This window comes from Numida meleagris, chromosome Z (assembly GCF_002078875.1).
Source record: "Numida meleagris isolate 19003 breed g44 Domestic line chromosome Z, NumMel1.0, whole genome shotgun sequence".
NCBI classification, from domain to species: Eukaryota; Metazoa; Chordata; class Aves; order Galliformes; family Numididae; genus Numida; species Numida meleagris.
Window position 1 is genome coordinate 35,526,431 of NC_034438.1, and position 13,855 is coordinate 35,540,285.

General features: G+C 40.5%; 1 protein-coding gene across 2 annotated transcripts in view; it reads right to left on the reverse strand.

Moving 5' to 3' along the window:
* Positions 1–13,855, reverse strand: part of TRPM3 (transient receptor potential cation channel subfamily M member 3) — a 400,218-nt gene that overhangs the window by 48,630 nt on the left and 337,733 nt on the right. For both annotated transcript variants that reach the window (XM_021381082.1, XM_021381081.1), the window contains exons 12-16: positions 12,492–12,542; positions 6,045–6,185; positions 4,584–4,613; positions 2,122–2,411; positions 1,105–1,333 (exon numbers count right to left, since the gene is read on the reverse strand). In XM_021381082.1, coding sequence (XP_021236757.1) covers positions 1,105–1,333; positions 2,122–2,411; positions 4,584–4,613; positions 6,045–6,185; positions 12,492–12,542 — 741 coding nt within the window. The remainder of the gene's footprint in view (positions 1–1,104; positions 1,334–2,121; positions 2,412–4,583; positions 4,614–6,044; positions 6,186–12,491; positions 12,543–13,855) is intronic.

The window sequence follows — 13,855 nt, forward strand, 5'->3', positions numbered from 1 at the left end:
GTTACGAGAAGCTGAAAGGAAGCATCTGTTACCCTTGGTTATTCACTGTGAGAGGAAGGTCTGTTTTATGGCTTAAGAGCTGAGAGCTGTAAGCATGAAAGCATGCAGCGGGAAATGAGGTGCTGCTGGGACCCCACCTGCCCAGGTGGAGTATTTACGAAGCTGAGCATGGACCAGGGCAGCAGACTCCGATGAGGGCACAGGGCCTGTCAGGAAAATAGTAAGTTTTCTGTCTGTAAGCAGAATGACATTTAAGCACAGTTCCTGCGGGTGGGCAGGGAGAATCCTACTAGTCACGCCCATTCGTCACTGTTACTGGATTAGACCCAGGATGATAATGATGCATGCACTTAACAGCACTTGCCATTACCAAACAAACCGACTGAGCTATTAACAGTTCTCACACACAAATCACGTGGGAGAGAGAAGCCCTTCCCTGAAAGCTTTTCTCTATCAGAGGGAGGAGGAGGCAATTCCTGGCTTTGTGCTGACGGGTGAGCACAGCATACTGGTGAAGGTGAAAGAGGCCAGTTCAGGCTTCTTCTGGACAGAAATTCACTTCACAGAACCCACCTTGCTCTGTTAGCAGTTTTGCGGGTAAAGCTTAAGCAGCTTTGGAAATTGGATTATCCTCTAGATCCTCTGGGGTAGTCCCTCTGGGTCAGTCATCAGGCAGAGCAGCTGGGGACTGCAAGAATATTTGTGCTGCTTGCTCTGGCCTCTGCTGGGGAGGGCTGCTGGATCAGCACCTTTCACCAGCAGTTAATTCACTTTCACATCCTTCTTCTTTATTTCTATTTCAGAAGCTTGGCTAACTCTGCAATGTACTATAACCTGGCTCTGTTCTCTTTCTGGTAACTCTGAGTTGGGAAGGGGCATTGAGAAATATAGTAAAAACAAAAACAATGAACTTTGAGCTTGGGTTAGTGACAAATTGTCTGCTGAAATGATGAACACAGGAAGAATATATTCTGGTTAATGTCACTATGAATAAACACCCCAAAATAATGTTCATTGAGACGGTTATTACTGATGTTCTGCAAGCCCCATCATCATCTATTAGAACTCCTCTGGCTGTCAATTCAATTCTAAAACAGTGCTGACCTTTAGGCCAGAATTTTTGCGCATCCGGAGACGGCCCATCCACATGTCTGTGAGCAGCATTTGGCTGCAAGTGTGAGCAATGAAGTCCCTGTGCTTGGCTGCCACTGCGAGCTGCAGGCATGTGGCATTGCTCCAGTTCTTCAGCTCGTAGGTCAGCAGTTTCATTGCCAGTTGCTCGTCCTGTTTGTATGACTGGTCCAACAGCTCCACTGCCAATTGGCCAAAGTCCCTGCAAAAGAGGGACATCCAATCATTCCTGTTAGCTCATGCTATCTGCTGCAGAAAACACCCCTCAGTAAATGACAGCCTCTGCAAGGGGTGCATCACCATCACACAAATCATGATGTTGACTGCACACACATTAATGGTAGGGATATATATAAGTGGCCCAGCTTAGCTGTGCTGAGCACCCACACCTACCAGCTGTCTGCTTCTACCTGCCTGCCCACCTCTCTGACATCTTTTGGTTGAAATCCATTGGTTATCTGCAGCCTGGAGGACTGCTTCTCTGCTGATTGCTCATGATGTCATGATGTCATGATGTTCTGGTCAAGCCTCTTGGAAAGAGTAGTAACCAACACCCTTTTCTGAATTCTCACCATTTTCAATGTCTCAGTTTTAATATCAGAAAGGATTGCTTTGAAATTTAGTATTTTGGCTTGATCACCTAAGTATGAGCTGTTGGTTAATCACCACCACTCTCTGCATATGGTGTTCAAAATGATTTGAACAGTTCTGTTTGGGATGAACAGAGTGCCTAGTGAGGGCTCAGAGAGAACACATGCAATACAGATATTTCATTGACTTCTGGACACCTTCTCACTTAAGAAGTTATACTGCTAGCAACACTGCATCTTTTGCAGACAGATAGTTTGAAAATCAATTAGACTTTCTCCAAAGAGACTGCACTTTCCCTGTAATTCAGAAGTGAAAGGCACCATCAGCAGCCACTCATTTTAATTTTATTTATTTTATTTTTTACTTCACCTAGGAAAGTGTCCATGGAAGAAAACCTACCTGGAATTATGGTTCAGCTCTTGGGATATGTCATCCACCATGTCATTTTCTGATGCTTCATGGGCCATGGCTTTGCAGAGTTTGCAGGCCACCAGTGCTTTAGCCATAGCCTCCTCTCCATGCTGCCAAAAGAAGAGGGCCATCTTCTGGCGCTTCATAAGCACAGCCCACACCATCAGCTCATGGAATGGAAAGGGAAAATGATTTATCTCAGGGTCATCCAAATCAATATCAACTTCTTCTTCTCTTTTCTTAGTTGTTTTCCTCCCTCGTCGTAAAGGGACATCGTCCTGTGAGAATTGCAGAGAAAGTTTTTTTCCTCAGGGAAGGAATTCAATCTATGCACACAATATTTTGGAGTCAATATAAGAGATGTCAAATACATTACCTGCAGTGCAATCCCTTCAGCTTTTTTTGGATAAAATATTTAACACAATAAAACAATGACTATAGTATGGGTTCATGCACAATAATTAAGAAGCCAATAATCCTATACCTAAACACAGGGAGAAAGAACTTTGGACTCTGAACTGCTCTTTCTTCCTGAGAACATAAAGCACCATTGAACAATGCCCACAGACATTTTGAAATAGCCACTATTAAAACAAAGTTAAGCGTTCACTTCAGTTACGTTATAATGCATCCACCTTGTTCCTCCTGGACAGTACATATCCAAGGGCTGTTCTCATCTTAAAACTTCCTGCTTATCCTAGTATTTTCTCACTTTATCTTCTCAGTGGAGTCAGAATCACCTTTCTACACTCTCTTTTTGTATTTCTATTATGTTTACCCCTTCTTTCTCCAGTTCTACGTTGTTTTTATAACTAGACTTCATGCTTTTATTTCTATCGCATTTTAGTCAAATCGGACCATTCAGTGGATAAAGAATTTGTTGGGTGGTTGTAGACAGAGAGTTGTGGCTTTATGCCCAGGTGGAGGCTGGTCACAAGTGGTGCCCCCCAGGGGTCTGTCTTGGGAAAGACGTCTTCAACATCTTTAACAGTGACTTTGACAGACAGATTGAGTGTACCCTCAGCAAATTTGCTGATGACACCAAACAGAGTGGTGCAGTTGATACACCAGAAGAAAGGGAAGCCATGCACAGGAACCTTGACAGGCTTGAGAAGTGGGCTCATACGAACCTAATGAGGTTCAAAAAGGCCAAGTGTAGGATGTTGCAGTTGGTTTGGGGCAATCCCAGATATGTATGTCCAGAGTCTGGGAGAAGAACTCCTTGAGAGGAGCTGTGTGAAGAAGGACTTGGGGGTCCTGGTGGATAAGAAGCATGATGTAAGACAGCAGTGTCCATTTGCACCCTGGCAGGCCAACTGCATCCTGGGTTGCGTCAAAAGAGGGGTGGCCAGCAGGGTGAGGGGGGTCATTGTCCCACTCTGTTCTGCCCTTGTAAGGCCCCATCTGGAGCACTGCATTCAAGCCTGTGGCCCCCAAAACAGGAAGGATGTGGAGGTGTTGGAGGAGGTCCAGAGGAGGGACACAAAGATAATCAAAGGTCTGGAGCACCTCTCTTATGAAAAAAAGGTTGAGGGAATTTGGCTTGTTTAGATGGGAGAAGAGAAGGCTCTGGGAAGACCTCATCGTAGCCTTCCAGTACTTGAAGGGAGGTTTTAAGCAGGAAGGGAGAGATTTTTTACACTGTCCAAAAGCAAGAGGACAAGGGGGAATGATTTTAAACAAAAAGAGGGGGAAATTATTAGGTTAGCAGTTAGGAATAAATTCTTTACTCAGAGGGTGGTGAGGCAATGGCACAGGCTGCACAGAGAAGCTGTGGATGCCCCATCCCTGGAGGCGCCCAAGGCCAAGTTGGATGGGGCCCTGGGCAGCCTCAGTGGGTTGCAACCTTGCCCATGCCAGGGGTTTGGAACTGGGTGATCTTTAAGGTCCCTTCCAACCTAAGCCGCTCTATGACACTATGATTTTAGGGAGTTTTTATCAGACAAGCTGACCTATTCTGTGCCACATCAGCAGATAGCAAACTGAAAGTTGTACAAAATAAACAAACATGAAAACACCACAATCTTTGAACTGTCAAGTAGCCAGGACTGTCAACAAAACTAATGAAAATCTGGCCCATGTAAAGATTTCTGTCTCATTCAACAGCTCTGAAATCCTTTTTAAGTTATGTAGTGATCTGACCGAAATGTGGCATAGGCTGACAGACTGTAACAATTTGTTTAATCTTTACCAGAAGAAACTTGATTCACAGAGGGGGCAGAGCCTTCTTTTCTTTTGCCTACCTGCTAGAGTTCTTTTAAGAAATATTTCTAAATCTGAGGCTTGCATAATCAAGTTATCTGGATGAAAAACACAACCAGTGTGGCACAAATCTTCACAATTTGAAAACAGGTTGGTGCCTTCATTACAGTGAACCTAAAAATTATCTTCATTTAGCTTAGATTTCTCAAAGAAGGAAAATAAATTAAGATTTACCACAGGTCACCTACCTCCATTCCCAACAGTTTCAGGGCTTTTGGCTGTACAAAAAAATTAAAAAAATGTTATTTCTCCCAGAAGAGTGAAGAAAAATTACAACTGTATGTGTACACATACATACTTGGGTGCGTAACAGATAGTGTATAAGATATAACATAGAGTATGTAATACACAATATATATAATATATAATGAAATACTCTCAATATAATTAAATATTATTTAATATACTCCACATATATAAATAAATTAAATAATTACATATGTGTGTTTAACTTCACCTTGAGTTTGACTCTATATTTCATCAAAATGAACAACAGAAAACACATATTTGGATTTTAGCATCAATTCCATCTGTTTGGGGGCTGCTCTATTGAGACAAGAGACAAGAATTACTGCTAAGAGTCACTGTCATGAGTGAATTTCTCTGGAGTTAATCAATATTTTGGCCATTTCCCTTGCACACCTTTACTGACTGTTATGAAGCTGCCCTATGTGTTGTGCCAGAGTCTATGAAGTCTCTACTGAAATGATTATCTTGATGGAATATGGAAGTCTCTCCCAGCAGCTACAATTACTACCCTTCCTCTCAAAAGTGAAGTATGAAAATGTAAGGCAAAAACAAACAACTCTCTTCTCATGTGTTTGGCTGCAAGCGTTCCACAGAGCTGTTGCTCTTTATAGTGTCTTAGGATGGTATTTAGTAGTCCGTGTTGCTAAAATCTGAACTGAAGCATGAAATGAAAATGGGAGGCAAAAACAGGCTAAGAGCTGCAAATCTTACTGGCAACAGTTAATCACACTTTGCTTCAAGCTTAATTGTGTCAGTGGCATTATGGATGACAAGAAATACCTTTCATGTTTTAAAAAGATAATAAATTTACTTTGGATTCACAGTACTGAAATCTGTCAAACAAGAAAACTCCAAAAATACAGAATGGTGTTTTTGCCATGAACAAGCCACAGGCTTGGCTAGTGCCGCATGCAGCCAGTAAAGCCTGTTTTGAGGCAGGTGTTTCTTTGCCCTCATAGCTTCAGGCAATAGTCAAGAGCATGAGTCCTGAGATGGAACATGCATCTATCAAAACATAAGTTTTCTCAAGTTGGGTGTCCTGTGGTATTGAACCAAAAGACTCTGAGTCTTTCAAGTGCTGTGGATGCAGCGTCTGGACAAAGCCAGAGGAATCTGCCTTATGCCCTGGTCTCATCAGGGCAGCAGAACACCCCAACCCAATATGTTTTTTTATTAAACTTGTTAAAAAATCTGACTGACTGCGCTGCATTGCAGTGAAATAAGAAAGTAATGGAAATTGATCTGTAGATAGAATAGTGCATGTATTTGGATTTCCAAACCCTAACCCTAACACTAACCCTAACCCTAACCCTAACCCTAATCGGGGAACCATCCAAGAAACTATTGCAACTACTGCCAGTAGGTACAGTCATACAGATGACAAAAAACTTGCTCCTTACCCTCTTGGGCCCAAACAAATTGTGGTACAGTGTTCTGAACCGCTTTCGGGTATAATTGCAGCGATATGCTCCTCCCATCAGGTACTCTATCACCAAACCAATATCAATCAGGCTTATTCGATAATCAGGAGGTAAATTTCCCTGTAAAGAAAATAAGAAGGATTGTGGGGGAGGAAGAGGTGATTATTGTTGGCATTGTTAAATACACTTCATAATGATGTTAGAATAAATTAAAATAGTTAAAAACAGGAATGCATTATTATGCTGGTTAATTAATTCACCTTAAAATAGATCCAACCGAAACCTGGATATTCTCGCTTGGAAAGAAGACATAAGTTAAATAAGAAGGTGAAGAACTTGTAGTAACAGAAGATAGCGTCAGTACACAGTACTCATATTCTTCAGCTGGGGAAACAAGGAACATGACTGCAGAACAAAAAGCATGAGGATCAGCGCACTGGAAAGGTCAGGCACAGTTGCTGAGCTCTAGTCTTGTCAGACAGCACCTCTGCTGCAACATCTGTGCTTCATATCACTTGTCCTGGCATCTCTCGTCTCTGCTGGCATCTCCTTGCATTGCCTCCTCTGCACTGCTGAGCCACTGTGAAGTGACATCAGATGATATTGATTGTTCACAAGAAAGCAGCTCTTGCATGTGATCTTCCCATCCTCCATATTCCAGGAAAGAAAAGATGGAGGAGAAGAGACTTGTTATCTACTCTAGAGGAATTACACATTTGTTCTGGGAATTATGTACAAATAGACTAATATCTGCTTAAATTTCACAGTTATTACAAGTATATACAAGTTGTTACATCAGTATATACGAAAGTAAGTATGAAAATTGGAATAAGCCAAACATCTGTGGTTAATTCCTTGGGGTTTCGGTTGAGAAGAAAAATACATGCCTAGCAATTTTCCTAGATGAGCCCTCCTTGAAATCCCAGGATATTTTACTGAAACCTCCACCAAGCCCAGTAACCCTGCCACCTAATTTTCAGCAGTGCCAGGGAGACTGTGTCCTATAAAGGAGAATTGCAACTGTGGCAAGGGTCATTAGCAGGATCCTGCAAAATACATCTATCTGCTCACTCTTCAGTTTCTGTTTCTCTCTGTTAAATAGAATATGAATATCCAATAACTTTGGCATGCACCTCTATTTCTGAAGGGAAAGGAAACTGTAAATATATCTTTGTCCTCTTGCCCTCACTCTGTGAATTCCCTTGCACATAGTCCTCCCTCTTTTTACTGTCAAGCCTAGAAACAGCAACACTAAAGGTATAAGTTGTCATATATACATGGCTTGCTAGGCTCTGAAAAATATCTCAATAACAGATTGTCTCTTCCTGAGTCTTGGCCCAAGTCTGCTTCTGAATCAAGTGGACATTTCTATTCTCCAGTAACAGTAGGTCTGACAAGACACCTGGCAGGCAAAGTGCTCCCAGGGCTCTCTGGTGGCAGAATAAAACCCTGCCTGCTCTTCTGTTTCCCTCTGGAAACTCTGCAAGGGAATCTCTGATCCAGTTTCGGGAGAGAGCTAATGGGAAGGGACTGTCTCCAGGTAAAATTTCCCTCCTTCTCTAAGTCACTGCTGAATTATTTGGACAACAGTTCATAGTTCAGCAAGGAGTTCCCCATCAGCAAAGAAGCCATGAGTTAGAAAACTGTGAACAGGTCACCCAGATCTGCAGATCTCATTAACGACTGCAAATTTACAACTCTGTCCTATATGTCACTGTGCAAGAAAATTGGCTACAAATTAAAGGTGGAAAGAGAGGTAAGTTATCCTTCTGTGAATTGTGAGTGGCAGCTTTGGAAAAATGAGAAAATAACTCTAGTAAGAACATTAACTTGTACAGTCAACATTGCAGAAGGGCTAGGAAATTATAATTTTTGGCTAGAAAAAATTCAGTCCACTTTAAGGAAATAATCACATTTTCTGTACCCAGCACAGAGTACAGTTAGCCTGTAGCTGTTGTTATGTGATCATCAAAAGAAGGTTAATAATTCACATGGAACAATTTTATGACTGCCTTATCTTGTTGGAAATATCTGCATGCCTGCCTGGGCTCTCTGCAGATTTGCTTATTAGATTCAGAGCAGAGAGGCACTAATGGAAAGCAGATGGCACCTGGCTCTGCAGAAGTGATGGAGTGGATGCAAAGATTCTCCTTCCTTGTCCACTTCAGCCAGGAAGAGAAAAGCTTATTTCAGTCCCTGCAAGGCACTGGCAGCATACTGAAAGGCTGAGGATGCAAAGGGGAAGCAGCGCCGTGGTGCAATGGCACTGGCAGTGGGCTGGAATTCAAGGGGATGGAAGGTCAAGCAAATCTAGTGGCAAAAGGTGAGCTGCCAACTACATTTCAGTGCTGTCCCTTGGTAGCACTTCTCCCCTCTTCCTAATCTTGGCCAATGTGATGGGGCAAAGAGCACTATTGTTAGCATATGAGATTTGCTTGTTTGAACACGGTCATTAGTATTCTGAACAGCTCTACGAAAATTAAGATAAATCTAAAAATTAAACCCTATTATGATTGATTGTTTGTTTTCTAAAATGTTCTCCACTTTCCAGAATGCTTAAGGCATTTCACCAGAACAAGGCACTGGCAGAAGTGGGAGTAACCAGGACAGAGCTGCAGTTCTTCAGCTGTAAGACAATAAAACGGAATGTTTTGATGTTATTAACTAAAAAAAAAAAACCAACAACAATACACGTATTATTGAGTAGTTAAGAAAGCACAATGGGCCTCAGGTTGCATCATGTGCTGTAACTTGCGACTTAATACTGTTGTTATGATTTCTAAGATTTCATAAAGGGATGTAAATACAGTTTTTTCAGTACAGTAATTTTAATGGAAGATGTGCCTAAACCTCCTTACTACAAAACACCCGAAACACCTTACTACAAACATCTCATAAAATCACAGCAGAAATACACATTTTATTCAGATATACTTTTAATATGGCTCCATGCTAACAAACACAGAATTACTTTTTCAGAGTTGAGTAGCCCTAGTAAAGCCAGTTGGAATAGCCTTACGGAAGGGGCTGTGCATGTACCAAAGTGTTAGCTATACCAGCAGACTCTTTGAATGACCCCAGGAGTGGTGAGCTGCCTGTAAACAAAACTCAGTGGTGCAAGTGGGTAAGAACAGTTCCAAGAACAGCAAAAACTTGGATGGGCTAATTCTAGAACAGCCAGAGTTGTCAGGAAGGACAGAGGAGAAGGCTTGTTTAGGGGTGTGACTAGTGCCCCGACTACTAATAAATTAACATTTTAATGCGGAGACAAACTCTTTAGTGCTTTTTCATTATTCTTTCCCTGGTGAAACTTCAAATTTAAAATATAATTAATCAGTTGTAATATTTTATTTCAGTTCATGTGCATTTTTATTTCTGGCAGATAAAACCTCCAATTTTGCATTCTGAGGAACTTTCAAAATTCTGTATAACACCTGCTAGTTCTCAGAAACTGCAGACATTCAGAGGCAGTTCAAAATAAAGGAATTTGAAAAAATGCGCAATGAGAACAAGATATGTTTATTTTGTTCCATTTCTGTATTAGAGAAAAAATCCATCTGTTAATTTCCACTACTCTCTACCTAATTCAGCCAAAGATGGAATTTTTTTTAAAGCAACCTGTAGAGGGCAACCTCCACTTACAAAACAGATTTCAGGCGCTGCCAGTACTTCTTTCTCCTTTTTCTGGGTACATCGGGTCGCGCAGTGAAGGAAAAAAGCCAACCCGTATGTTGAATTCTATGCCCCTCACAGGTGATGTCACAAAAGTCATGATACAAATGATGTGGGCAGATTTTGCCTCGTATGCAGTCATGGAACGGAGAAGATCATAAAGTGAGATGAACTCAGTTCTCTCCGAAGCAGAGACATAAAAAAGTAATTTGTTTTTTTGACGCATTCAAAATTTAAGCCCTCTGATTACAGTACACTCTTTAAAAGTCTTTCTACAGGCCTCTGCAATTTGCTGCCAAGGCTAGCAGTCTTCACAGCAATTTGGATGTGGAAATCCAAAGAAAATAAAGTGGAGTGCGTGTGTGTGTGTGTGTGTGGTCGCAAACAGGATGTGGAAATGTGACTCAGCAGACATGGTGGTCATTCAAAGCAAAAACCCTTCAATTAATTTTTATAACTATGTAATACATTGGCAGTACAAGAAATAATACTGCCATAATTTGTAAGCATCCATTTTCTATTTGAAAATTTACAAAGACTTAGAAGCAAATGACTTCTGTAGCATACGCTTCTGTGCATAGTGCAGGTTTTAAAGCTGAGTAACAAGAACAAGTAACAACTGAGTAACAAGTAGCAAGAGTAACAGGCATGTAGTATGCATGACCTTTAAGCTTTGTCTCAAGATGACACACTGCACTTCTTGTATTTCTGTTTTGTGATACTGCAATTAAATCTGACAGATTAGTTATTTGGCTCCAATATATACATGTAATACGAAAAAATTAGCATCAGAGGCACTGTCTGGTTTTCATGCACAGTGGGTGACTTCACTGTCAAATAGCGATGTCCATTAAGAAGTCATTTCCAAGAAAGTGTTTTCATTTAAACTGGTGTCATACCTGCTGACAGATTTATAACTTGGTTGCCTGGTGAGGGAATCTGATAGCTCATGTGTAGGGCTCTGGTGAGCTGACACATTTCTCCTGGTGAACTGTGTTTCTTCCTCATCACAGAACAAATGAGAAATGCAGCCACAGAGGTGCAGTTCTCTGATCAAGGTGCTGGAGGGCTGCCTCAGCATGCCTGTTTTCAAAGCCCCGAACTAGATTCTAATACAAGTGCTTGTTGTCTTCACATAGTGGGAGTTACTGGAGACTTTAAGTGTGGATAGAGGGAAAAAAAAGATGCATTCGAGGACAAATCATGATCATCTAATATTAAGCAATCACTGTGGACAAATAATGTCATTAAGTATAATGTAAGTACATTTAGTGTCGATGTCTATCAATGTACATCTACAAATAATGATTTTCTTTGACTATTTTCAGGCCTTTTTTTCCCAAGGACACCTTAAAAACTATTTATTTTATTATGGACTTGGATAAGGATTGATATTATTCAGTTACTCAATACAGAAATTGCTACGTCTTCATGAAAAGACTTGGAAGGGTGATGCTAAAGGTAGGAAGAAGTTTTAGAAATCTCTTTTAAAGAAAAGAGACTCACATTTGTTTCAAACTCATAAGGGCATAAAAAGAACTGCATATATAATAACAAAAAAATCTGTTAACTTGGGCTTCAAAAGAAGCAGCCAGTTTAAATGCACTCTTAGCTTTTCTCTGTTCCAGTCAAATGGATTTGCTCATAAGAACAGTTTTGATTTCCTCTGTAGACATTTCATATCTTCTGATGTCACTGAAAATACTACAAGTAAGCGAACAGCAATGCTGGCATGTAACACACCAAGCAAAGAAAAACATCAGAGCCTCCCTGAATGTTACTACTAATTATTGTGTAGCACTATTTAATAGAAAGATGATTTCATAAGCATTGCCACTCCCCTTCCCTATTCTCTTTCATTTCTGCTCAGATGTAAGTGACAGAATAAATCACCAAAATCTGCGCTCTTGCAGAAATTCTCTGGTCCCTTTTCTGTCTTCTCTCAAACTATTCTCATGTACAGAAATCTGCCCTTTCAAGCATGCCAAGCTTGAGGTCCAAGTTATGCAATGGGTAAGACTGCAGTCTGCACGTGCTCACAGAGAATATTCAGGCTGATGAGGTCAGTTGCAGGGTCAATCTCCTTACTTGATTCATATATTGAAAGGATGAGAGATTTTCATTTGTTGCTGCTGCTGTAATGCTTTTAATCCTGTGCAACAAATACCTAAGGGTATTTGGAGTCTCCCTGTCACTCTACCTTCCTATATTTCTGTTCTACAGTCCTAACGGCTCTTTATATAATTCAAAATGCTCAAAATTAACTTGGTAAGGAGGCAGAGGAGATTTGTGCTATCTCTTTCACTATGTTTCTTCTCAGGAAGACAGCTACATCATACCACACAACACAGAACAAGGAACCATTTCAACAAACGAGGATCCAACATAAGGGTAACAGCTATTTCACAGACTCAGAAGCTAATTAACAACAAGGAAATTGGCACTGATAATAGTTGCAGGTATGGAAGAATACAAATAACAGTATAAATCCACAGGGAATATAAAAGCCTACTATTCTGCTAGCAGAAGCACTATGATTCAAGCATCTAAAATCAAAGCAAAAGCAAGCCCAATAACTTGCTAATTGTGCGTTGTATGCAAAAAGTTAATATTCAATACATACAAACAAGACATTCTGTAATGGCAGGGGAAGGAGAAGGTTCTGACTGAAAGCTCATGCAATACAGAGACTGTATCTAGCTACAAACAGTGATCATGACATTATCTCCAACCTACCGTCTACTGGACTCTTACCTTTTTGACATCCCTGACTAGATGATATAGAGTGTTGGATGGTCCATGTCTCTGCAAAGGACAAATACAGAAGAATACAATAGTTTTGCACTGTCCAGAGGCCATGCAAGACTAAACAGTGAAAAGGCTGCCTCAGTTTAATAGTTTAAGAATCAGACAACTGAGAACATTTTAAATATGCTGCTATCAATTTTTAATTGAATTTGAAAAATCAGTTACAAGAGCAGTATTTCACCTCTTTGTGAGAAAACCACAAGAACTGCCATATTGCTTCAAAACTACAGTACTATATAGCAGACTTAGGCTCCAACACAATGTGTATAGCTTCTGTGAGGGAGTGGAATGACAAACAGCAGGTCAGGCATCAGGCTTCCTGCGCTCAGCATCTCCACTTCCACCGCTGGAGGCTCAGTGAGCTCCTTGCCGAAAGCAGGAATGACTCCCATGATTTTAATTATATGTTGTGTGGAGAAATACATTCATTTCAGTTGTGCTTTTGACCATTCCTGATAGTTTCAGAGACTCTAATGGGAGGCCTCCTTGGCTTTAACTGATAATAGATGATTCACCATATAAATTTATTCTAAAAGTTCTTATTTCAAGTGTTGAACTTTAGGCTTTCCTCAAACTTACTCCTTCTAGAATCACTTTGTTGTAAGAACTACAGTGTTAATCTCTAACAAGAAAGCTCAAAGGCTTTCTATTAGCTGACTGATTTACAAATTTTAAGATAATCATGGATGGGATGATCTAGCTGTAAGTCGGCATAGTTACCTTGTTCCTCCATATTTTGCACAAATTTAATGAATTCTTCTCAAATATGATATTTTTGAAATACTGACTTCTGGTCACCATCATTATAAAACATTTCTGGGTAACAGCCCATTGTAGTGACTTACAATGGCAGGGCTTTGAAAAGTACTGGTAAAACAAAATGTATTGGAAAGGCCTATGCACTGTAACACAACCTGCTTCCGTGGGCAGAGCACCACAACCTCCTTCCCACAGGCAGAGCTCACAATCCTACGAGTTAAGCAATACTTGAAGAGTTTTTTCTATACCTCTGCACCAATTCAAACTCTTTGGTTTCTCTCAATAGGCAGTTACAATCCAAATGTCAGAATTTGCTTCAGAGTTGAGATCTCAGAAGCAATTTGAACCTGAGCAGTTTTGTACTCAAGGGCAGAGATAAAACTTGGAAACAGGTTTTTAAAAGTCAAAACTATAATTTTTGGAAACTTCTATGAAGACACAGGGAAGTTCTTCACTGTAAAGGCACTTGGCCCTCCTGAAATCATTGTGTTTCACCAAAATATTATCCCAATAAGTTTACTTTTAATTGTTTTCTAGTGTCTGAGTTTGAT